At 37.2% G+C, this 26,356-nt stretch overlaps 1 protein-coding gene across 9 annotated transcripts in view; it reads right to left on the reverse strand.

Moving 5' to 3' along the window:
• rapgef2b (Rap guanine nucleotide exchange factor 2b) overlaps positions 1–26,356 on the reverse strand; it is a 401,507-nt gene that overhangs the window by 127,033 nt on the left and 248,118 nt on the right. For 7 of the 9 annotated variants that reach the window (XM_051928101.1, XM_028802636.2, XM_028802642.2 and 4 more), the window contains one exon: positions 21,186–21,203. The exons of the other annotated variants lie outside the window; for them this stretch is intronic. In XM_051928101.1, the coding sequence (XP_051784061.1) occupies positions 21,186–21,203 (18 nt within the window). The remainder of the gene's footprint in view (positions 1–21,185; positions 21,204–26,356) is intronic. 9 annotated transcript variants of the gene reach the window in all.

The following is a 26,356-nucleotide window of genomic DNA, read 5'->3' on the forward strand; positions in this document are numbered from 1 at the left end:
CTGTTCAATGCTTGCATGGACTGGGTGTTGGGCAAGGTTGTGGGGTTCAGCGGCTGTGGGGCATCTGTTGGTGAAGTAAGATTCACGGTCTTGACTTTGCTGATGATGCTGCTGTGATCTTCACGGAGTCAATGGAGGCTCTGATTGGGGCGCTTGAGAGACTGAGTGGGGAGTCGGAGTGTCTGGGCTTGTGAGTGTCCTGAATAAAAACCAAGATTCAGGCCTTTAATGACCTCTTGGGCACAGCCATCACAAGTGTGTCTGTTTGAGGAGAGAGTGTCGACCTTGTCGAGAGGTTTACTCACCTTGGCAGTGACATTCATGTCTCTGGTGACTCTACCTATGAAGTCAGTAGACGGATTGGGAGAGCATGAGGTCACTGGAAAGGGGTGTGTGGCGCTCCTGATATCTCTGCAAAAGGATGAAGGTCCAAGTCTTTAGAGCCCTGGTGCTTCCTGTCTTGCTAGATGGTTGTGAGACATGGACGCTATCCAGTGACCTGAGACGAAGACTGGACTCCTTTGGTACTGTCTCTCTTCGAATGGCTGGACCAGGCCAAGGGGTAACACCACGTAACACCTGGCTGTGACAGATAGAGGGTCATTTCCGGAGGGTGGGACTGGACCGTGTGTCTGCCTGGGGGTTGCAAACCGGGATTCCGAGTTGTTTTGTCGTGTAGTGGGTGCGGCAACGCACTGTACCAGTGCATGCTCCCCAACTTGACTTGACTTACTCAGAAATACAAAGAAGAGTTGTCGTTGAAAGAATTGGGAGTGAAGTGGGAAAGGAAGTGGAGAAAACTCCAAGGTTTCTTGCAAACAAACAAACCATGAGCTAAGACAATGTTTTCAGTGCCACTGGGTACATTTAAATGCACACACAAAACCGGGATAGGAAGAGTATTCCAGTTAAGGCAGAAACCTGTGTTATGTGAATTTTGCACATTCTCCTTGTTTTTGAGTGTTTTTTTCTACAGGTATTCATGATTTATAGCCATTTCCAAAGATGTATGTTGGGGTGATTAGTACTTCTAAACTTTCCCAGTATTAGTGAGTGTTGGCATGTCTGATAGCAAAAACTGTGATGCTCAGGTGTCTCAGCAATAGTAGGGTTCCGATTTCATCCAAAGCTGCTACAGACAGGCTCCAGCTTGCATGATTGTGAACTAGAATAATGAAATTTGGAAATGAATGTCTATGGCTCATGTTTTGGAGAAGATGGATGTAGCTATATAAGAGACAAGCTGTCCACTAACTTTACTTTTTGTTAATTTCATTTCATAATCTTACTACAGTCATTAACAATCAACTGATCCTACTGATATATAATACATATAGGTGGTGTCCTTTTCACATCATCTGTTAATTAATTAACCTTAAAATAGCTTTATTCCACCATTACAAGTTCAGAGTGTAAACTATGCAATCATTTCAAACTGTAATTTTTTTTTAATAAAAAAAAGTCCACAGAATTTTATGGTCTAAGACTTTGTCTATGATATGGATGTGAGCAACAATGATGATTCTGTACATATGCCATGTACTGACAAGAGGGAGTAGACTCAGTATAGGAGTTAAGTGGAGAAATTTCTTTTTTGTTGGTGCAAAAAGAATTGTCTGCAACTCAACATCTGCCAGACCAAGGAACTGCTTACTGACTTTTGCTGCGCCAAACAGCCTCTATGCCAGGTCACTATTCAGAGAGTTGATGTGGAGGTGGTGTATTGCTACATGTACTTGGGGGTCTGCATCAATTACAACTTGGAATGAAGTAATAACAAAGAGGAACTATAAAAGAAAGGGCATGGCAGACTCTTATCTTAGGAGAATACATTCATTTCATGTAGACAGTGACATCCTTTACATGTACTTCAAACTCTCTGATGGGCAGTATGATTTTTCATGGTTGCGGTGTGCTGGGCCAGCAGGATTGCTTCAAGAGAGGCCACCGAATCAACAAGCTGATTGAGGAGAATTACACACTCGTCAGGCTGGAAGCAGTAGAGGAGAGAAGACAATCAAGACAAATCTAAGTGCCATTATGGACATTTCTGCACATCCTCTCTCTGACACACTCACACTGAGGACTTTCTGATAAGAAATTATTGAGCAAAAGAGTTTAAAGAAATGCAGCTTCACACATACAGCAATGTGCCTTTATAGTAGATTAGTCATTGTGACTACTCTTTACCTATAGCCAAGGCAGAAGTTTTCTTCTTTTTTGTAGTTTTGTATATTTTGTTGTTATAATATTTATTGAGTTTCTGTAAAAAGATATAGTACTTTATTTGTCCCAAGAGGGTAATGTATCTATCAATCAATCAATAATGAATATTATATATAATGTATGTTTAAATACAAATATATATATATATATATATATATATATATATATATATATATATATATATATATATATATATATATATATATATATATTACTGTATATATACATAATATATGCGTGTGTGTATATTATATATATATATATATATATATATATATATATATATATATATATATATATATATATATATATATATATATATATATATATATATACACACACACACACACACATACATACACACACAAAAAGGGTATAGACATTCAAAATTTTAATTTAGATGAAAATCATATTTCACCTAAGCAGATAATAGATACATTTCATATTAAACTTTCTCTGTCTTTTAAAAATGAATATAATTTACTAACAGGTACTAACACTCCTCACTTTCAATTCTCTGTAATTGTTATTTCAGAATCTCAAAACTTTACAAAAAAAATGATATCACTCAATGATGTGATCACTTAGTGTAACATATTTCACACACAGGCTGAAAAGCCAGATACTTGATCATGAAATGCACCAGACATATTATCAAGGGCATAAATCTGATGGATGATTTAATATGACATCATCCATAAAAGGGTGAAGCTCAAGAATCCAAGGATTACAATGAAAGATTTTAGTATTCAAAAGTGCTGTGGTCTGCAAAACCAAAATCCACGTATAAAAATCATGTGTCTCTGCTCATATATAAATATTTTACAAAATAAAAAAATGTAAATTAAAAACAGACATAAGAGGTTCCAGCTTCTGTAACTCAGTAGTGTGTGTAGTAGGTGTGTGCTCAAAGAGAGGGGGGCTCAAATACACTTGGCATAAACTTCAGAACATTTAGAGGCTTGCAGATTACAATTAATGGCAAATTTTCATGAACTACCCTCATCTTAACTCTTTGAGGGCTGAAAATTTTTTCCAAAAACATTGTTTCTGAAAAGCAGTGGTTTCACACAGAAATCAACATAAAACGTCTGTTGCTGCATGCTGCGGCTGCCAGTTTGCTAAGAATATGCGGCAGGCTAGCTGCCAGGCTGTCTTTGCGTGGCTGGGACGCGGTCAACGTGCCTTGCAATCTGGTTTCTACCTCTTATCATTCTTAAGTGGCACTCCTCCCTGGTGAACATTGTCAGTGCAACGATTAGCTGGAGACCAGTCAACTGAAGCTGGAACCTCACATTCGTTTTCAATCACTTGTTTCAAAATCTGAGTCCGACAAATCATAGTCCAGGTCAGAGATAATAGGCAGAACGTCGTCCACAGAGTCTATCCATCCATCCATCCATTGTCTCCCGCTTATCCAAGGTCGGGTCGCGGGGGCAGCAGCTTGAGCAGAGATGCCCAGACTTTCCTCTCCCCGGCCACTTCTTCTAGCTCTTCCGGGAGAATCCCAAGGCGTTCCCAGGCCAGTCGAGAGACATAGTCCCTCCAGCGTGTCCTGGGTCTTCCCCGGGGCCTCCTCCCGGTTAGACGTGCCCAGAACACCTCACCAGGGAGGCGTCCAGGAGGCATCCTGATCAGATGCCCGAGCCACCTCATCTGACTCCTCTCGATGCGAAGGAGCAGCGGCTCTACTCTGAGCCCCTCCCGGATGACTGAGCTTCTCACCCTATCTTTAAGGGAAAGCCCAGACACCCTACGGAGGAAACTCATTTCAGCCGCTTGTATTCGCGATCTCGTTCTTTTGGTCACTACCCATAGTTCATGACCATAGGTGAGGGTAGGAACATAGATCGACTGGTAAATTGAGAGCTTCGCCTTGCGGCTCAGCTCCTTTTTCACCACGACAGACCGATGCAGCGCCCGCATTACTGCGGATGCCGCACCGATCCGCCTGTCGATCTCACGCTCCATTCTTCCCTCACTCGTGAACAAGACCCCGAGATACTTGAACTCCTCCACTTGGGGCAGGATCTCGCTACCAACCCTGAGAGGGCACTCCACCCTTTTCCAGCTGAGGACCATGGTCTCGGATTTGGAGGTGCTGATTCTCATCCCAGCCGCTTCACACTTGGCTGCGAACCGATCCAGAGAGTATTTTGTTTTAAGCATTCGGTTTGATCTCTCACCAGATGTCAGTGCCATTTTTTCCGTTGTTTGCGCCTTGCTACTCATGCGGGTGAAGGAAATCTTGGTCAAACCAATGAATCTAACTTTCCTTCTAGCCACGAGAGTCAATTTAAAACATAACGGTTGGCTTTGTCACAGTTTACAGTCGATTACCATCGTCAACTCCTCTTTTTGACAAAAGTTGACAACAGCCCTGAAAGAGTTAAAGGGCAGCATACAATAGTGTTTCAAATGTGACTGTATTTTACTTGAGTGGGATTTATTTACAATATGTAGCATATCTGCATAGAAAGCACAGAGAAAAATCTGACAACAGAAGAAGCACTCAGGATAAATCATTTCATGAATAAAGGTAAAGAAATACATCTGAAGATATTACAAAATATTATAATGCCATTACTGAGTCATCTACAAGTATAAAAGCTACTGTAGATTAATCTTTTCCAGGGAATTGCACAAAACAAAAAAATATTATCTCAAAACACCCACAGAAGTAATATTTCAAAAATGTTCACACGTATCTCGCTGATTCACACAGTAGCTATTTTCCCCTTAGTATTGTGGCTTAAAAGCTCCACAAAAACACTTATCCTCAGTTAAAAAAGGTTATCAAAATAGATCAGTCCATTTAACGTGTAATCTTTACCTATAATATATATCTTACAAAAATGCAAGCACCTTTGATCAATTTTTGACATTCTTCAGAGGTCTTTAAAACCAGCCCCTTTAACACAATAAAACACGTTTGTTATGTATCTTTCTGCAAGGATTAATTTTCACATAGGCGCCATTTACTCTTAAAGTTGAGGGGATTGACACCATCCACCTAAGCTGTGTATAGCTAATGCCTGCCTGCCACAGAAAAAAATTGCAATAACAGGGTGATTATTTTATCTAGCCCATATGGGGCAGCTATGAAGAAAATGGGTAATCGAAAAGATTTACACACTCTTCTCTTAAATTTCAAGTCTCTTTCTATGAAATAAGCAATAAGCTCATATGAGTGAAACGCAAGTGCAAATAAAGCAAGGCCTGGAAATAATATGATTTTCTTAGTTCAATTTAAAAATGTATCTTTTTGAAACTGAAACATAACAATCTCAAATAGCTTTATCCAGCTTTGTCCTGGCAGTGCTGGGTGAAATGCAGAAATCAGCCACATGCACGACCCATTCATGACACATTCAAATTACTGTAAAGGCAATTTGGGATTCCTCACACATCTCTGAAACTTACACAGACAATGAGGATAATGTACAAAGTCCACAGCATGGGTGCTCATTCAAACACCAAAGAACTGTTGTGCTTATTAATTTAAAATGGCTAAATGAGTATGGGTTGGTGACAGAAATGGCACTCCAGCTACCATAAAAAAACCTCACACTGGTTCCATTCCTTCTGGAATGTGTCACCCATTGCATGGCTGTACTTCGGGTCCTAATCTGGGAATCTGAGCAGCAATATGCTATATCAGCACGTGCTCCTAACCTCTCTAAATGGGTGGTACAAAGAACTGAAACAGGAAAAAAGGGTTTTTGGCATACAACGCCCAAAACACTTGACTCAAACAGCTGCAAGTATCTTTTTTGACTTTATAAATAATCATACACATTTAAACCTGTGAAAAAGGCCTGGAGACATGTCACCAGCAATGAAAGCTCATTCCTGCTTAGGTCCCCACAGGTTTTATTTATGTCCTGGCCTGGATTTTCTCAGCACTGCATTTTATTACCAGTTCCTGCAGGCCACTCTCTTCAGAAGGAAGTTAACCTTTTCACAAACTCACTTGGCAAAGGATGCCAATCATCAAACTGTAATGTAACGATTTGAACCTAACAAAAAAAAAAAACACAACATTTCTTGCATACCCAAATCCATTGCCCCAGTGGCTGCAAAACAATGTGACTTAGCAGCATGTAAACATTTCTGCTAGACACTAGATGAAGTTATAAATTAAAAATGACATCTTTAGCAAATTAAGATACAAGGTTAACTTGTAACTTATGACTGATTGCCTTTATGGGCATTAAAATATATAAATAACTTGTTTTTACAAGGCCCACATATAAATATGGATCCCTCAGGTCTATTTTCTCTGCCTTTAATGTCTGGATCCATTAAGGTGAATTTAATTGAAATCTGCACCCTTTTACATATTAAGTGAATGCTCCACCCAAAAACGATTTTTCATATATGTTAATATCTCTATGTATTTTGTAGTGATGACTGAAACATTTTTTTCAATCTCATGTTTTCAGGGAGAGTGAAGATAAAAAAAAGTTTGATCCAATAAAAATCAATGGAGACCAGTACTGTACAACAGCAAACAATCTCACATTACTTGTGTCTCATAATTCACATCAGTTATGAAATGATTTGCTCAGAACATGCAAAACAAATATTCATAAACGTGGCTGTAAAAACCAGCGCACATCATAAACAGGAAACACAAGTTATATGGAACTAACTTTTTGAATTTTGACCAATGAATAAAGGAAAAAGGCACAATGTCCATGCAAAAAAATCAGTCCCATGTAACTTGCTTTTCTCCATTGTTGTCTCTCACATTATTTGCTATTGTACAGCACTGTTCTCCATTGGCTTCTATTTGTCATGTTTCAGCCAGAATTCCTACCCTGACTAGGGTTTAAAGTTGTGTTTTATGTCTTTTTTGTTCATTTTTGTGCCATTTATTTAAGTTAATGTTGCTTTTGTTAAGTATGTGCATTCTTTGTATTTGATCTTTCATACATGCTGCCTCGGCTATGTTGCATACGTTTTGTGGGTATTCACTAAGAGGCGTGGCCACCTGTCAATCAACGGCCAGGAACTACCCTCTCGGCCCTATATATTTGGTGTGTCTTCCACAGTTCCTTGCAATTCAGTTCATTTCATTTTGAATGCGCTATTGAGTTTTGGGGAGTTCCTGTGCTTTACTGTGCTTTTGTGATGTTTTTGAGATTCTTCTGGATTTCTGACCCGTTTTTGCTCTGGATTTGTGATTTAGGACTTTGTTTCCTTAGACTGCCTTCTGTTTTAAGCAACTCCATTTTACCATTGTGCTCTTTGGATTTTCACAGCATCACAGAGGATCATTTGTGAAAATAAAACCTTTATACTTTTACAAGGTGTCTGTGTTTGTCCATTTTTTTCTAGCCGGGGTTTGGCGGTATATCCCTCCTCTAGTGGGCATTATTGGAAGTGTTTTTGCATGTCTTTGGGATTTACATGCTTTGGAATTCCTAGTTTAGTATTAAAGCATAAACTTTTTATTCTTTGTTCTCCATAAAACATGAAATTATTTTTTCCCCTCAGCCATTAATACAAAATACATGGGGTAAGTAACATAAAAAATATAATTTTTGGGTGGAGCATTAATTTAAAGAAAAGTCTATTGGCACAATTAGTTACTCAAAAATAATAGAATTATAATCAGCAGCTTTTCCAATCATTACAGTCAGCTTAATAATAAAATAATGAGATTTTTCTTTAATAGTCTTTTGACATTATCAAGTGTCATGTGGGTTAATTTCAGAGACTTATAATAGCTGCTCCATTTAATAATTTGTGGAGATGTTGCAGCAACCCTGAAGCTTCAAAATAATGTATTGGTTCTGTAGGATAATGCGCATTATTTTGCCATAATATTAATACGTTTATATTATCTTTTAGATAGATATTGACTACTTATTAATGATTTTTGCATTTTTACATGGGGGCGGGGGGATGCAACATTATTAGTTCATATAAGACATTTTGATAAAATGCAATGCAATAATATTAAAGCAATATTATAATTAATATCAAAATTATTATTTGATATTAGTCCATTGTCTTATAAAAGAGAAGAAACTCTTTTTGTTTCATATTTACATTTCCTAACCACCTCAATAAAAGAACAATTGTCTGTGCATCTGTCCGGTTGCTAGAAAAAAAAATAGGCAAAACATGTGGAAGTAGTGTGGTAGTGACTTTTTTACACGTGCTCTGGCCACGTGAATGAGGTTTATAGCTGTAATACCAATCACTGATAACTTCATGTTGATGAAAATGAGTGAAAATAATAAATTGACATGCACGTCTGGAAACCAAAGCCCGGACGCGATTAGGCTAGTGTCGTTAAACCAGGCCAGTACGGTAGCAATCACTGGCAAAACAAATCAACTATTAAGAGTTGTCAGTTCGACAAGTAATGTTGAGAAGAAGCGCTGAAAATGGACGGCTTTATCTGAAGAGGAAAAGGCAGCTGTCAAAGAAAGAGACTGGGTGCATATTATAATACTAGACCAAATGGACAACCCTTGTATCAAATAAAAAAAACATGAGGTCTACGGTGATTACTTAGATTTTAACCCACCGTAGCCATGCAGCACAGCTAGAATTGACTACAGAAGAAGCCTGAATCTCATGGTTATCATTTGTGTTTCACAAACTTATGTTTCCTTTCACAACCCAAAGATAATTGGCCATAAATGCATCAGTGTCAAATACCGGCTGATAGAAGGGAATCCCACCCAGGTTTTGTTCTATTGTGGCAAGGATAGTCCACATCATCCCAAGACCCTAAATTACAACAAGCAGCTTCTAAAATAATTGGATAGTCAGATATTAAACAAGCCACTGAAGGAAATTACAGGAAAAGTCATTCAGCCTTACATTCTGCTTACAAAAGAATAATAATTACTGTATTGCCAAATAGAAATTGTTAAGTAGTACTAGATAAATATGTCACAAAAAATGAACTCATTAGGTTTTGATGTATTTACATTAGCCTAGATAAATGGGGAGGGTCAGCATCAGTAAAGGTATCTGGCCGTAAAAATCATGCCAAAACCTCTATGGAGAATTCTAGTTTTTTTTTTTTTTTTTTTTTTAAAAACAACCTCATATACAGATTTGAAGAACAATAGAAGAAGAATTCGAATTACACCTGAAATAATAAGCAGTGCTTTAATACATTTCACAGCTTTATACTGTATACGTAAAGTTTACTTGGAGCACATCCAGAAACTGACAACCAGAGTAGAGTAGGCCAACGTGGTTATTACATACATACATACATACATACATACACACACACACACACACACACACACACACACACACACACACACACATACACACACAATCTGGCAGTCCAAATTAGACGTTGAAACTCATCATCACTGTAAATATTACACTTATTGATATTTAATAAAAAGATGTATGACCTTTTTAGTGCTTACATAAGTGAATGCTTGCTTAGGCAAAGATCAGTTGCATGTAACATTTCTTTGTTTCTTGAGGCATCAAGGATTATACAAGTACTCATTTCACTTTCTGGCTCTGAAGTCTTAATCAATAAGGATAAGACAAATGTCCTACCAATTGATGTTTGAATGATCTTTAGTCTGGTAGCAGTTAATCACACACATGATCACAGAAACACATGCCTGCAGTTCATTGGGATACTGGAATAAAATTAATATGTAAGACCTATTTTATTATATGTAATAGATTATATTCTTTTAAAACTTAGAATTCCTAAGAAGGGTATATTGTTTTCAGGCCAATTTGGTCTTCAATTTTTTATTTTTTTTTTACCCAGTGTTGTCATAATAGCCTCCAAGCCCCTGTGTCAATGGATTGGACTGAGTAGATCTCGGGAATGTTATGATACAAATACGGCCGTGCAAACACAATAAACTCACCACAATAACATTCTACATTCACTGTGTAAAAGACATGGATAGACAGGCGATGCCATGCGAGTTGGATGCAGTTTCCTTGCCAGGGCCATATATTTCCCCAGTAAGCTGGGTAGCACCATTTCTGTTATGGTGCTCCCATTCAGACAACCACAGGGGTGTATGGAAATGGAGGCTTTTGCCTGTGTCGAAACTACTTTTTGGTGACAATGTTGTGGCACTCGAAATACTCCCGGGTCTAGCAATAAAAGGATGCTGCTACGTCACATTTGGGGAGTTGGGATGAAGTGGAAGGGAGAACCTGTCTGAAAAGCCAGTGTTATTTTATTTACAATAAATCAATTTAATTGAACCCTGGACTGTGGTTGGTCTAGCTGTGTCTGGTGTTTGGGGCTTTTGAGACTCACCATACAGGTCACAAATGCTTAAAATAAAAATGTTCAGACTGTAAAACACAGTTGTACAAGAGGAGAAAGTATTTTTGTTTCATATGTACATTTCCTTTTTTTAAAACAGTTATGCATAAGAATCATGAATCCCACTCTTGTTACAGGATTGTGCGAGTCTGTGCATTCATCTCATACCTATGTTTCCTCTCACAAGCCAAACACGTGGTACTGTAAAGAGGTTCATCAGTGTCTGACAAATGGCCTTGAATGTGTCAGTGTAATGCATGTACCTGCAGATGGAACTGAATCCCACTCCGGGTTTGGTCCTGTATGCCCCACTAGCAGATCTCTGAACCAATTGTCATTGATGACGTGTCTTACTTGTGGACCAATTTAAATGCCTTTCTTAATTTTCACGTCAGTTATTTGTGGAAACTGAATATGGAAATCTTTCATACTCATTGCTTTCACATATTTTTTTTCAGTCCAAGTTTTACATGAAGGAGAGATAAAAAATATTTTTGTTGAGTCGACAATTTGCTTATGTGCCACATTTTTCTGTCCTGGAATCAAATGCAGCACAATAAATAGCAAAATGCTGCGCTGCACACTCAATAAATCTGTAAGAGGTTTGAGCGTCATCCTGCCCTACATGACTCCAAAACAACCATAAAATAAGTAAAATCATTTTGACATAAATGCTGTCACTCCATGTTCGGATCTTGTTTTGACTTTACACAAAGTCGTATGGTCACGATGAAAGTGTGCCCGGGCCCAGAATGTTTAGCGCAGTGTGAGTGCATGCAAGTATTGGGAGGACAATCACATGTGTCTTGTGTAAGCACCCCCTTGGATGACCACAGATGTTAAAGTTGTATTTGTTGTACTGTATAAGTATACTTATAATATGAAAGGAAATGCGAAAATAGGCGATTGCAATGAAAACAGTATGTGACAGGAAAATTTAACATTGATTTTTGTAATCTGCAAGCCGAAGAGTGTTCAGAAAACAAAATTTTTGTTGTCTAGTGTAACCGATAAATGAATACAAGGAACTTTAGAGCTATAGACTATTTCCTCTATACAACTACAGTAAGCGAGGATTGCCAACCGCCTCAACTTTTGTCAGTAAAAACACAGACCCTTTTATTACACACTCTGCAATAAATAATCAACCATTTACACAATCCTTATATGAAAAGGGAGTGATACAAAGTAATCTCTTTTGCCAAGGTAATGCTATAAACACTGTACACAACTTTGCATTCAGTCAGAATGTGGCAAACATGCAGAGCAGAGTGCAGAACACAGAGGAAAACAGCAACTGAAGAAGACTTGTCTAATATTAGTACATAAATAAACAGATGCCAAGCTAGAAATTTAGGGCCTTGTTCATATAAAAGAACATCATGTTTTAGTGGACACTAATGAACATTTAGCTGCATATCTTATGCCTCCTACAAGTACATTTCACACAAGTAAGTTATTGTTTCCACACTGAAAAGCTATTCTGAAAATGTTATTTGAACAAACTTTCTTGTGGATTTACAATATAAGACAAATTGTGTATGCGCTGCACATGCACTTAATAGCATTTTCAAGACAGTATTATACTAGGATCAGCTCGGTCAGAAGGAAAGTATTGATAAAGCAACCAAACAGTCACATTAATAGGTCTAAACTGCTACTTTTTTATTTTGAATAACATGGATATATTTCCTGTTATTCCTAGCAGGAGGCAGATAGGGAGGTTTACAGAAGATTTAACACAAAATTTTAAAAACAGAGGAGAAAAAGCTTCAATACAAACAATCCCAGTCTGTGTTTCACCGGCATTTACCATGATTACCCATGAGTGCTCCAAAGGGGGGCTGGGGCACACACCAATTCCCAACAGGTCTTCACAATAGGGATGATGTCATTCTCTAAAGCAGACGACCTACAAGCAGCTCTCTGGTAACACCATCAGAGACATGTGCACTCTCCCACAGTCCCCTGGTACCAGGCTAAACTGAACACTGCCTGCGTAACAAAATGCCCGATGACTAACAGGAGATGCACGATGCTGGGAACAAGAAATGGGAGAGCAGCATCAAATGCCATAATTAGCAGCTGTGCAACACACATAAAAAGAATCTTTGATGTTACTGAGCTGTATTTGCCTCTGTGCAAGTATTAATGCAAAGTTAAACCAAAAAGAGCAGGAACAGGATAATGTAGCAATGAGCTGTGGCTAATTTTTGGATGTTCAAGCAACTTTAATTTAGGACAAAATGTCAACCATTAACAGAAAAACAACTAGAATTTACACAGCAAATATCTATAACATTTTAAATAGTATATGAAGAAACCACAAAGTACTTTTCTGTGGAAAAATAAATGCCCAAACTTGATACAGTGCACTAATCTCTTTTACTGTGTTGAGAAAAATTGTATTGTATTACTGCAACATTGCCTGGATAAATCAAACTCTGGGCCACACAATGGCAAATGAAGAGAGACACATCACATACCCCCTGAAGGATACAATTCATTTAGGTAAATCACAATATCATAGTTTACTTTCACTAGTAGAAACATTTGTTTAAACATTTAACATTTATTGGATGTTAAGGTGCTCTCTGTTTTTCTCTTTCCTTTAGCCATAGCACTGAACAAAGTACCATATAGCCTACTGACCAAAAAGTAAAGGTTAAAATAAGCAGCAGATCACTGTATTAAAAAGAAAAAGAAAAAAAAAGATACTAATACTACATATCCCACAATGAAAACGCAGCTGGCACTTTCTCTCTGGCTTACATCCCAGTGTTACAGTGCCAGAATCATTCAGCTATGCAGTGCCAAAGAACTGGAGCTATTAAAAGCCAATGGATACAAGATGTGATCAAAAGCTTTAATTTATTTAATGGACCATTAACATAAGTAATTACAATAATACTTTCAGTACATCCATAATAGCACAATGAAACCTCAAAAATATATATTATCCACATATGAAACATATATTGTATTATTCTGGTGATATTTAGTACAGCAGGGCAAACATAAAACAAAAATGTGCCATGGTACAAGCTTAAACATCCACTGATCGTAAACTGTAGGGTAATGACAATTCAGAATCTATCCCAGCACTATCAAACACATTGAAAAAAAATAAACTCAGCATGCAGCCTAAAAAGTACTGAATTTTGTTAGAATTTACACTATATGACCATAAGCATGTGGATACTCTTACAAGATGTTTTTCAGGGTTTTGGCTAGGCCCCTTTGTTCCAGTGGGGTTTACTGTTTAAGCTATAGCATACAAGACAACTGTTTGAGCATGACTGTGCACAAAGGAAGGAAGGTTCATAAAGACATGGCTTGATGTATTTGGTGTAGAGAATTTTAACCTGCACAGAGCCCTAACATCAACCCTACTGAACACCTTTGGGATGAACTGGAATACCAATTATGAACTAGGTCTTTTTGTCCAACATACATGTATGTATCTGACTTTACAAATGGTCTTTTACTGTACCTGAATGGGCACAAAATTTCAAAGGCGTACTCCACAATGTTGTGGAAAGCCTTCCCAAAAATGTGGAGGCTCTTATAGCTGCAAATGAAGAGCCATTTTAAATTAATAGCTATGGTTTTGGAATGGGATGTCCAACAAGCTCACATAGGTGTGATGATCAGATGTCCACAAACCTTTGGCCATATAGTGTATCTCTGCTTGACAATGAATCACTAAATCACAGTGCTACTATTAAAATAAATTAAATCACCAACCAGACACTCCTTGATAAAGATACCTACAGCACTTACTTAAAGTACATTAACATGCATGGGCAAAGCCAAAATCATTTCTTATAGTAAGGTACTCAAAGTTTTTCCTACAGACTAGACCTTTGGTTATCTCATTTGGTTTATACTGACCACCCTGACTGAGCTAAAAACTTTGCAATTTACTTAATTTTGCAGTTAAACTGATTCTTACAGTATTTATTATTTTAATTAAACACAAACATCATAGTAGAAATGTGAAGTGGATAAGCATTGTAGAGAACAGATGAAGAGATGAACATTTAACATTTAAAAAGCTGACTGACTGTCTCTGGACTCCAGCCACTTAACACACAGTAAATTGCTTTTTTTCTACATTACAATTTCATACACAGTTTTTCAGGGCCATATATCAAAGGGTACTCTCCCTAGTAGTTTCACAGCGATTTATTATTTTTTTATTCTTTCTGTGGTTTTTAAATTATATAACTTAAGGCAGTGAGTAATTCAGTTTGACATTGAATACAGCTGTCAGCTGTATTCACTACATTCTATATATATGAAATATTCTCTGAATAGTGTTAGGCAGCACCTTTATGTATCTTTAGTATAGGAAACCTGTAATTCCAGTGTTTTTTGTGGGGAAAGTTATATTTATTTAAAACATTTATTCCCATGTTTAGTGCTGCTGATTTACAGCTCTACAGCCCTGCGACTCAATACCAGTTTGGGAACAGTCTGTATAAATTTTTCTGTAGGTACTACATACAGATTTTGTTCTATCTATCTATCTAACTCTTGAAGATATGTGTGTTAGATGAATTGCCAACTCAGTATTAACTACTTTTGTTTTAATCAAAGTGAGAAAGTATAATATAATGAACTTGTTGTTATTAACTAGGTCTCTGTCTTTGGTAAAGGTGGGGATTTTAGTGCTGCTTAATGCCAGGCATACATTGTTGTATTTTTAAAAATCGTGGTTAAGCGACTACACAACAGAGTTACTAATCGTATACGTGCTCAAACTGCATGATCACGTTCGGTCTAATTGACATGCCATGACGTGTTTCTCAGACTATACATGTACATAGCTTCAACGGACAGTTTTACACATTCCATAAAACATGATGGCCACAGGTTTCTCAAAATGTCAAGAAAAATAAGAAGCATTCCTGACTCTTGCCAAACTGTGCTCTGGAAGTACAAGAAAAAAAAATAGAAAAAGGTGTAACTGGACACGCAGATGGTTAAGGCATGGACACTACAGTCTGTCTATTTTAAACAGAGAATTAGAGGTATGTAGTCAGTGTTAATATATCCTTGTGTGTGGATTTTTTGGGTTCTTCCAGTAAAGATTTCCCCAAATGCTTTTGTCATTGGGAGTTTAGTTGTATGTGTGTTGCTATAGGATAGTCAGCTTTTTTGAAATCAAAATGTTAAAAGGAGCATGACAACAATACCCTATTCTACAATATACTGCAATTGATGCACAATCAAATGTTATAGTGACATCAGAAAATCGTCTTGTGAGACTACTCACACTACAAGACAGTCAACTGAAATTTCTGACATGACAGAAACTTCTCTGATTATATGACAGCTCAATCAGAAGATAAGATCAGGCATCACAACCCCTTCCATACTGAACTTGAAATGTTAGACAATGAAGCTGAAATTCGGGCTGACTCAGGAAATCATTTGTCAACTGCAAATCATAAATTAAAAAAGTCAAATTAAAATTATGCCAAAGTCGCACAGTGTATGTCCTGTATAAGTTTAACAATCTTAATTCTTTTTGCAATTTACTAGATTGATTGTATTTTTGACTGGACTGACCATTTATTCATAGCAATGTGTTTGATAGCTGCAATTTAACTTCAATATTAAAATATTATAAAATGCCAATTCTAAACTATAACACTATACTACTATACTATACTATAATCCAAAGTCCACTGTGAAATAGTGCCACACAGGGTTGATTTCCTGCCATGATTTTGTGCATGTCAGGATATGCTCCGACCCCTGTAACCCCTAAAAGGGTTAAATAGTGGATGGATGGATTTATTCTTACCACTAAACATGACAAGGTTAATTTATGTCTTGTGGCAATAAAATCAGGTCTGTCCTCCCATGTCAGAGAGTGTGTCAAAAGACCAAGGACAATGTGTGTTAAATGCCTTCACAGTCAACAGCGAGTGTCCCTTCTGGTTTTATGTTGTGTGTGGTCTCAGGGCAGAAAGGAGCATCACGGCAGTTACTGATCAGCTTGTAGAAAAAGCTTCTTGCATTACTTGCTTATTTAATTTCTTATGATATTATTTCAGGGACTAAGGGCTGCTTCCAGCACTCTGAGACCCCTTCATGGAAGTTTTTTTCATAAAATGAATGAATAGGCTTGTACTTGTGAGAAAGGCTACCCAATTTATTTGCCTGATTTTACAGAAGGTTAAAACTTAATGCTGCCTCTTAGTTTGCATTTCAATGAGCATATTTAAAACAGTAATCTATTTCCAAATTTAAAAATTATTATGTCAGAAAAATAACCATCTTATAACATGAATACAACATAAGCAGTTTCAAGAGCTTAAGTATAATGTCCAATTTTGGATTTCATACAGTGACAAACAGAATGTATAAATGATGACTATACATATAAATAGTTAGGTTTACTGTGATAAGCACTGTGTGTCCCTGAATATGAAGAAGACAAATTTATGCAGATAAAATCCCATGAACATTTAAAGCTGACTCATCTCCCATTCTTGAAAACACATACAAGTGGTCAAGAATGGAATTTGAAAAAGGGAATGTAAAGACCACACAGAAGCACAAACCAGGGTCAGAAATCTGAGCTGCTGCACACACAGAAACATTCATAAGCAGAATGTAGCTGAAGAATACATTTGCTTTTCCCTCTCCGAAATAAATGGAAAAAAAAGAGATAATAAATGGAAACTTAAATTGCCTTCGCTTCAACACATATTTTAAATATGTTTAAACAGATGCAAAAAACACACATCATTATTACACATCATCACTTGTTTAATGGACAAATCAAAGCAAATGATAAACTCAAAACATGGTAGATCTATTGTCCACAAAGATTAATACACAGTTCATTTATTTTATTAATGACAGTTTTCAATTACTGAAATTCAATAAACACAAATCCCACCATTATCATTTAGCAGAATACATAAAAAAATATGTACAAGTCAAGCATACAACTCTGACAACATTCAAACACTGATAATGAAAAATTTAAAACCTGTTTCTGAAATGAAAGTAAATAAAGTAAAACACATAATGGGGAAGATGAAATCTTTTTGTGACACTTACTGCTAACAATAATCTGACATCCAATCTTGTATTATTCTGTTTGCTGGAGATAAACATATTGAATTAAAAAAAGTAGACTAGATATTACATTAGTTTGAATTTCAAAGTCTTCAATCCACCCTGTGATCTGTCAGTTAATTCAAGGGTAACAGTTCTAAAATCCCAGGAAATCTTTCCTGATTCTCTCTTATTGGCTAAGCTTGTTAAACTTCTTGTTCCACAGCAATTCATTCTGTATCTCATCGAGAAGGCTGCTGCCCAACTTGTGCATTCTCATGATTTGCTACACCAATATATCATTGTGGTAAAAAGCTTACATACACTCATGTAATGGACATGTATGTCAGGGCAGTATTAGGCTTTCAAAGAATTCAACGACTGTTCTTTTTCTGTGGCAGAATGTTTGTACACCTTTATTACAAAAAAAAAAAATCACAAAATAGCTTACAAGTTTTAATTTATTGTGTAAGTATTAAATAGTCACAATTATACATACAGGGTCAAACATATATGCCTACCTACTTGGATCATTAATTAAGTGGTGCTGAAATTTCCAAAATTTCTTATTTTACTTGGTGTCTCTTAATTGACTGTTAGTGTCCATGACTGACAACAACTGTTAGCTTCTATGTGTTACTATAAAAGGGCTCATTTTGACAAAATGCATTGGATTGACCATCACAAATTGCAATGGGAAAGACCAAGGAGCTCAGAGTAGATGTAAGAAATCAGATTGTATATTTTCACAAGTCCGGAATGCCTTTTGGTGCCATTTCTAAACAGCTTGAGATTCCAAGATCATCAGTTCAAACCATTTTAAGTGCACGTTACTTGGAGCTCTATTCACTTTGCCAAGGTACAAAAGACACCCCAAACTGCCACTCTAAGCTGAGAGGAAATTGTTCCGGATGGTCAGATGCAATCCAAGAACCACCAAGAAAGAGCTCTGCCATGAACTGGAAACTGCTACAAAACCAGTGTCACTGGCCAGGGCACAGTCAAGAGGGCTTTACATTACCTTGGGCTAAGAGACTGCCATCCAAGTAAGAAGCTATTTTCCAAAATCAACACCTTCAAGCTTGAATAAAGATTATGGCTAATCACGTGGACAAAGAAAAAGCTTTATGGAGGTACATTTCATAGTCAGATGAAATAAGGATCAAGTTTTGTGGGCACAACGAAAAGAGGTATGTCTGGGGGAGAGCCATGTGAGGCATTTAACCCCAAGAACACTGTGCAAAGAGTTAAGCATGGTAGTGGTAGCATCCATGGCTTTTTTTGCTGCCCGGGAATTGGCACACAGTGGTTGAAATAATGAACGATAACCTCAACTTCAGAATTCTTCAGCATAAGCACATTTGGGTGTTCCAATAGGCTAATGACCATAGACATACATCAAAGCTGGTTTTTGGAATGGCTAAATCAGGCTAACAAGTGTCCTGACCTCAACCATATTGAAATATGTGGACTGTGTTTACAAGTCAGGTCCATGAAAGGAAACAAATCAATTTGGCTGAACTCTACAAATTCTTCCTAAAAGAGCAATCAAATATCCAACCAGAATTCTGCCAGAAGCGCTTGATTAAGGTGAAACATGTTAAGTGACAACCAAAAATTCAGTGTGTTGTACATACAGTAATCCCTCACTATATCATGCTTCGACTTTCGCGGCTTCACTCTATCGTGGCTTTTATATGTAAGCATATTTAAATATATATCGCGGATTTTTTGCTGGTTCGCGGATTTCTGCGGACAATGGGTCTTTTAATTTCTGGTACATGCTTCCTCAGTTGGTTTGCCCAGTTGATTTCATACAAGGGACGCTATTGGCAGATGGCTGAGAAGCTACCCAATCAGAGTGCGTATTACGTATTAAATAAAACTCCTCAAATATATTGTGAGCACGGGGGCTGTTCGAACCCCTAGAAGATACGGCCGCTACTCAAAAAACACTGAAAGATTACCTTTACATTGCTCCCTTCCTTGCTGGGCTTACATGTGGCTGCTTTGTCAAGCGATATGCTTCCTGCACGGTACTTCGCATACTTAAAAGCTCGAACAGCACGTATTGATTTTTGATTGATTGTTTTTCTCTGTCTCTCTCACTCTCTCCGACATTCTCTGCTCCTGATGGAGGGGGTGTGAGCAGAGGGGCTGTTCGCACACTGGCCTAGAGGATACGGATGCTCCTCTAAAAAATGCTGAATGACTACCTTCACATTACTCCCTTCCTTGCAGCTGCTTTGTCCGGCAGTGCTTTGCATACTTAAAAGCCAAACAGCCCTATTGATTTTTGATTGTTTGCTTTTTTCTCTCTCTCTGTCATTCTCTGCTCCTGACGCGCACTCCTTTGAAGAGGAAGATATGTTTGCATTCTTTTAATTGTGAGACGGAACTGTCATCTCTGTCTTGTCATGGAGCAGTTTAAACTTTTGAAAAAGAGACAAATGTTTGCTTGCAGTGTTTGAATAACGTTCCTGTCTCTGTACAACCTCCTGTGTTTCTGTGCAAATCTGTGACCCAAGCATGACAATATAAAAATAACCATATAAACATATGGTTTCTATTTCGCAGATTTTCACCTTTCATGGGGGGTTCTGGAACGCAACCCCCGCGATCAAGGAGGGATTACTGTATATGTTTTGAACCTGTATGTATAATTTGACCCTGTGATGGGTTCAGAAATCCCACAAAATATTAAAACTTGTGTGTTAATTTTTTTTACTTTGCAATAAAGATGTATATTGTACAATCATTCTGTCACTAAAAAAGAACACTTGTAGAAATCACCGAAAGCCTTATACTGGCTTGACATGTATACCATATCCATTGTATCGTTTAACCACAACTACAATGTTTCACTCATTCCAATACCTTTCTATGGCTGATAGGATCTACATAAAATTTTTTATTCTGGCCTAAGAATTACTGCATGGCTCTGGTACTCACTACTTCCAATTATTGCTTACTCCATATCTTCCTTTGTGATGTCCTACCGAAACTGTTGTTCTCTCTGGAGGAATTAAAACTGTATACTATACTTTAGTTTTAGGAGGATACTGAAAGTGCTTAGCAGGAACATCCAAACTAGTCTCAACCAACTGTTATTCAGATGTCTCTTGAAGGTCCATCTTCCACAAAGTGACAAAATGCCACTTCAGTTTTTTAATAATAACAACAACAATACATTTTGTTTACATAACACCTTTCCCTTACCAATCTGTATTTCCTCTGCACCTCTACAGTTTGTTCCAATCTTACCAATCCTGGATTTCAGGTGCTTTTGTTATGTTATTTTTTTTTTGGTATTGAATCCTGACCCATGCTGCAGTACTAAAAATGTGGTCAACCTAAGAATGACATCTCTAAATCAGCATTCTCTTGACAGTGACTAGTATTTTATGTATAGTTTACTTTGGGCAAAGGCTTCTGTCAAATTAATTAAAATAAATACAAAGACATAAAGAGAGACAAAACTAGACAGGGTTAAGGGAAGTGACAAGCCACCTATAAAGTAAATCATACATTGTGAGACAGAGACAGAGGTCAGGGTTAGTACATGTTTTACATAGAATTGTTACAATACCTGAGGTTTAGTGCATTCCTGTGAGCCAAAATGAAATGAATGCCATGAAAGGAAAGGAAAAGATGAGAGTTATCTCACATGCCACATTTCATTCTCCAATAATGAACTTATGTTGAAAGCTTTCAAATGTTTGTTAACATTCACAATATACAATGGCTCATGCTTGTTTAAGGTAAGGGAGAAGAAAACAGTTTTATAATCGTGCCAATACAACTTTATGTGACGGGGGAACAATCTTGATCAAAAACCCAGCTAACGGTTTTGGGGAAAAACACAAATACATTTGTTAGTTGTTTGGGAAAAAAAAAAAAAAAGGAACTTAACAAATTATTTGAAATGGTGTACAGTAAAGTGCTCCTTTGTGTTCAACAAGAAAAAAGGGGAAAAAAATATCACATAAAGCCGTGACATCAGTATAAATGGCTCTATGAATACCAGACAGCAATTTAAAATGTTGCATTGATTAAGGACACCAGCCTTACTGTTCACAGCATTTCATTGACAGACAACGCCACTCAGTGTGGCAAGGGATTCAAAGGCTGTAGGCACAACCCTCATCAGTGCAGCTGGATATTGGATGCATTCAGGTCATCCGTGTCATTGTCAGAAATACAAGAAATACAGAGAGATACTCACAACACTTGTTAAACGATTCAGGCCTTGGAAAGCAGCCATAAAAATGGGGGTCCACAAGTGGAAATGTGCAAACATTTGTTCAGTCTGTCTCTGACTTATTAAGCTTGGCAACTACAACACACACACATACTTTCCAGGGGCTATGTGCTTCAGGGTGACATTTTGCTGTTTGAGAAAATGAAAAACCATATAAAGTAGCTATCACTGCTTTTAAAAGTTAACATTGTTAGATTCCTTTAAAATAAAAAGAACCATTTAACAGAATTGAGAAATTAAAATTTATTATCATGATACTAAAATTCATCCTGAAGAGAACTGCACTGAGCTGAGAAAATCTATGCATTACTGGTAAGGGATGAAATAAATTATCAGGGAAAAAAAGCAAAACGCCTAGAACAGACAGCAAAGTTAAATTACATTATTATTAGTTAAATGAAGGCTAGTTGTTGCATTACACTACCAAAATGGGGTTGTAGATATACAGTTGCAGCATTTCATTGACTAGACGGCATTTACGACACTGAAGCCCAGAAACACTGGAGATTATTCATGCTAAAATGAAATGCAATCCAACATGTTAACTATGTTGCTATGCATTACATATGCATGCGGTGCATTTAGGTTTGGCAAGGTTTTGTCTTGACATAATTAGAAACATTCACATCAAATGATTGATTATATCTGTGTTAGTCTAAAATGCAATTAAAAAGCATAGTGCATTTTAATTCTGGTCCACAGAATGCATGTCATAACTGAAAACAAAGCAAACGTATTACATTTCGTTAAGTGACTTCTCCAAGCATATTGCATTTTGATTCAAGACCATGTATTAATCATGCCAAAATGCTGAGAACATTTACATGCACTCACATAATCAGGATAAGGTGAATAACCTGATTAAGATAGAAACCTGGTTTCCTAAAAATCTGCATTTACATGCAGAAGTAATCTGTGGGAATTCTCCTATGTAAAAACACTCCATGTCATCGAACTATGCAAAAAGAGAGTTAAACATCATTTATCAGCCAATATGAACCTAAAAATAAGCATGACACCTGTGATCATTTTCTTGTGTTGTATAAATATGTTTAGTCAAATCAACAGTTTATTTATAGGTTTCTGTTACTGGATTGCATGGAGCAAAATCTTTTGTGCTTGGCTGTGTGACTGCGCCCAGCAAAGGACCCGGTATATGTGCTTGCCTTACACCCAGTGCTGTAGGAATAACAATAACTCAGGCATTATTACTTTAATAAGTATTGCATTAGGTTACCATGCAATCTGACTTCACATTACTTTTAAACATGTTACCATACTGTTGTCAAGATCATGTTAACGAGTTTAGCATAGTACAATTAGCTCATCAACTTAAATTGAGCAATTTCTGAAATACTGAGACAGATCATTTTAGGCAGACAAAGGAACAATGTGATCTCCCGAGCTTACACCTCTGGTAATGTATCTTGTGGACACTTCTACCCATGGTTGCTGAAAGCGTGTGGAAGTAAATACATGTGTGGGAAGACAGAGTGCAATGGACATGCATAGACTATAAAACCCTCAACAGTAACCCCGTTAATGGTTTACATGGCCATATAAACGGGTTATTCGCAGAAAAATCTACCTCTGTTAACCAGGTTTCTTAGAGGACAATAACCTAGTTTCTCTTACCAGAATATGGGTTTACATGGCATTTTAGAAACCAGGTTTCTGTGAATAACCAGGTTATTGAGGTGCATGTAAACATACCTCATGTAATCAAATGAGCAATCAGCATCAAAAGGTGATGCAAGGGGCATCAACAATAAAAGTTTTTCCAATCACAATTGTGTTCACCCTATGCAAATGATGGGGATCGAGAAGATGATAATTCAGGGGTCTCGCTGTCTTAATGAACAGGTGGAGCTGATGATATAAATGATGATTTCACTCTCTCCTGGGTCGACTGGTTGGTGGGCAGAGATGATGTAATAGAAGCAGCAACAGGAGAAGAATTTAAAACTGCTACAGTAAGAACCTTTCAAACGCATGAAAGAGCTCATGTCCCAAAAAGCTGCAGCATATAATTATGTAGATCATCAACTGGAGTGTCCGTACACCAACATTCCTCTAAATATTGTTTCTAAATTCTTGCAGATGGGGATGACAGTTCCGGCCACTGATAAACTTCTTGACTTATCAATCAGGACTATGAGAAAAAGGATTTGACAATATGATATAAGGCAAGCGTAACATTATTTAGACAACTTAACATAAGAGTATGCTTTTTTAGCGAGACCTAGAACATACCAATCACTGTTTCAGTTAATCACTCTGTATTGACAAAACGTATGCTTGCCATCACAACACAGAATATTTAGAAGTGCAATGCCTTTTACCCCAACTGATGACGCCTCTTGCCCTACCTTTTAATGCTGATTGGTCATTTGATTACAATCAGCTTTGGCTGATTAGTGAGTGGCAATGAATCGAAATGGAATACGTTTGTTCTGCTTTTGGTTGAAACACGTGGATATTAATTAAATTGCAATACACATTTGTATTGTATTTTAAACTAACACAAAAATCCTTCCCATAGTGAAAAGCAATCTATCATTTGGTTGAAATGTTCCTAATTATGACACTATAAAATCATGCCGAATTTAAATGCAACATGGATTGCATTTAATTATGGCATGAATAATTTTCCATACAGAAATGGCTACAAGGTGATATACCTTCTTTTCATCATTTCAGTAGCACAGACTCAGCAGGGAAGGCTATCAATTAGCAGAAGGCTGAGGCTTTCTGTAATCTTTTGTGTGGATAAGTACTCCTCTGTCACAAAATCAAATATTATACTCAGTACCTCCATGGTTATATCTGGTAAGCAGATTAAAATGGATGTCACAGTCTTAGTGTTTAATGTGTCAGATACAAGACTCTGAACAGAATATTGGCCATAAACAGTTCCAAGACACCATAAAAATTACTACAATGACAACTATTGTTATAGGGTCATCTATCCATCCATTGCTGAATGCCACTTATCTGGAACAGGATTGCGGGGAACAATCTCTGTCCAGAGTGCCAGTCCAAAATGGAGTGAAAACACACACCCATGCATATTTAGAGCAAATTAAGCATCACCAATCTCCCTTAACTAAAGGCTTTTGAACTGCGGGAGGACACCCGTGCAAACAGGTGAAGAACATATAAGCTCCATACAGGAAGCTCTCAGGATAGTGTTAGTTAGATCCCAGGATAGTTTCCTCATTGCAAGGTGGCAGCACTACTACCGCACCCCCACGCCACTGTGTTATGTGCGTACAGTGAAATTCTTGTTTGCATGGGCTACCACTCTTAGCACCATTGCATTAATAGGTAGTACTGCAAATAACACAACAGAAAAAGTTGACAATGCACATTCCCTGTTAAAAGGAAACTTCCTAACTGGTCAAGATAGTTTAACATAAAAATATTCTTTCCATATTTTCCTAAATGTGTCGGCAGCCTGATTTTAAGATTTTCAGTCAAAAAACTGAAAGCCAAACTAATGAAACAGTAGATAAATTAAGTCAAATAGTGAATTAAAAATGTGTAAAAAATTTTCCTTACTGTACATAAAAAGTCTGCAACACCACCCTAACGGTAGCCAAGTGGCAAGAGTATTTAGTGCTGCTGCATCACAGCTTTAAAGCCTTTTGTAGGTTAAATGTGAGACTCAGAACTGTCCCTGTGAAGTAGGTACTCCAGTTTTGCCCTCACTATCCAGAAACATGTCTGATTGCCAAGTGGCCTGGTGTGAATGGGTGTGTGACTGTGCCCTGTGATCAGATGATGTGCCTCTGATTAGTTCTCAACTTCTGCCAGAGGCTGGTGGCATACATAATAGTTCCTTATGACTCTAAACTGGATAAGCAGCCATTCACGGTTTATTACTCTTCACAAATATATGCCTCTTCTATTCCAATGTATATAAAATTGCTTTTAACTGACATAAAACCGTAAAATTAAGTTGAACAAATCTTTTCTTATAATATCGTAGTGGATTATAACTTAATGAGAAATGTGTAAATTAAAACAATGGATTAATACATACACTGGATTACACTAAGTGTGTAGCTATAGAGGTTTCTACATTTCCAGCAATAAGCAAAAATAAATAAAGATTAAATGCTGCAACTGTATAGCACAAACACCAAACATGTCCCTCTTTCAATTCTGATTGAATCTAGGTAAAGGATTTTGAGTATCCCAATATGAGCACAGGCAGCAGTGTAAAAAGACTGAAGGGGTGTCACAGGTGTAAAGGGATGAGAACAAGATGGTGTGTGATGGAAGTTTATAGATGGGACCAAGTGGCAGGAGCAATTTTGACACAAAGACTAGTAATTCATCTTGTGACACTGCAGAAAACACATAGCAACCTCAAAGTAAAGTTAAGTGAACTACCAGTGAAGAAAAAAAATTGTAAGGTATGGAAAAAAATTGCAAGGACATGGTGAAAAAGCAGGACCATTAAGTCTAGAGGAGATTCAGAAGGCACCTGTAAA

This window comes from Erpetoichthys calabaricus, chromosome 5, assembly GCF_900747795.2.
Source record: "Erpetoichthys calabaricus chromosome 5, fErpCal1.3, whole genome shotgun sequence".
In the NCBI taxonomy this organism is placed as follows: Eukaryota; Metazoa; Chordata; class Cladistia; order Polypteriformes; family Polypteridae; genus Erpetoichthys; species Erpetoichthys calabaricus.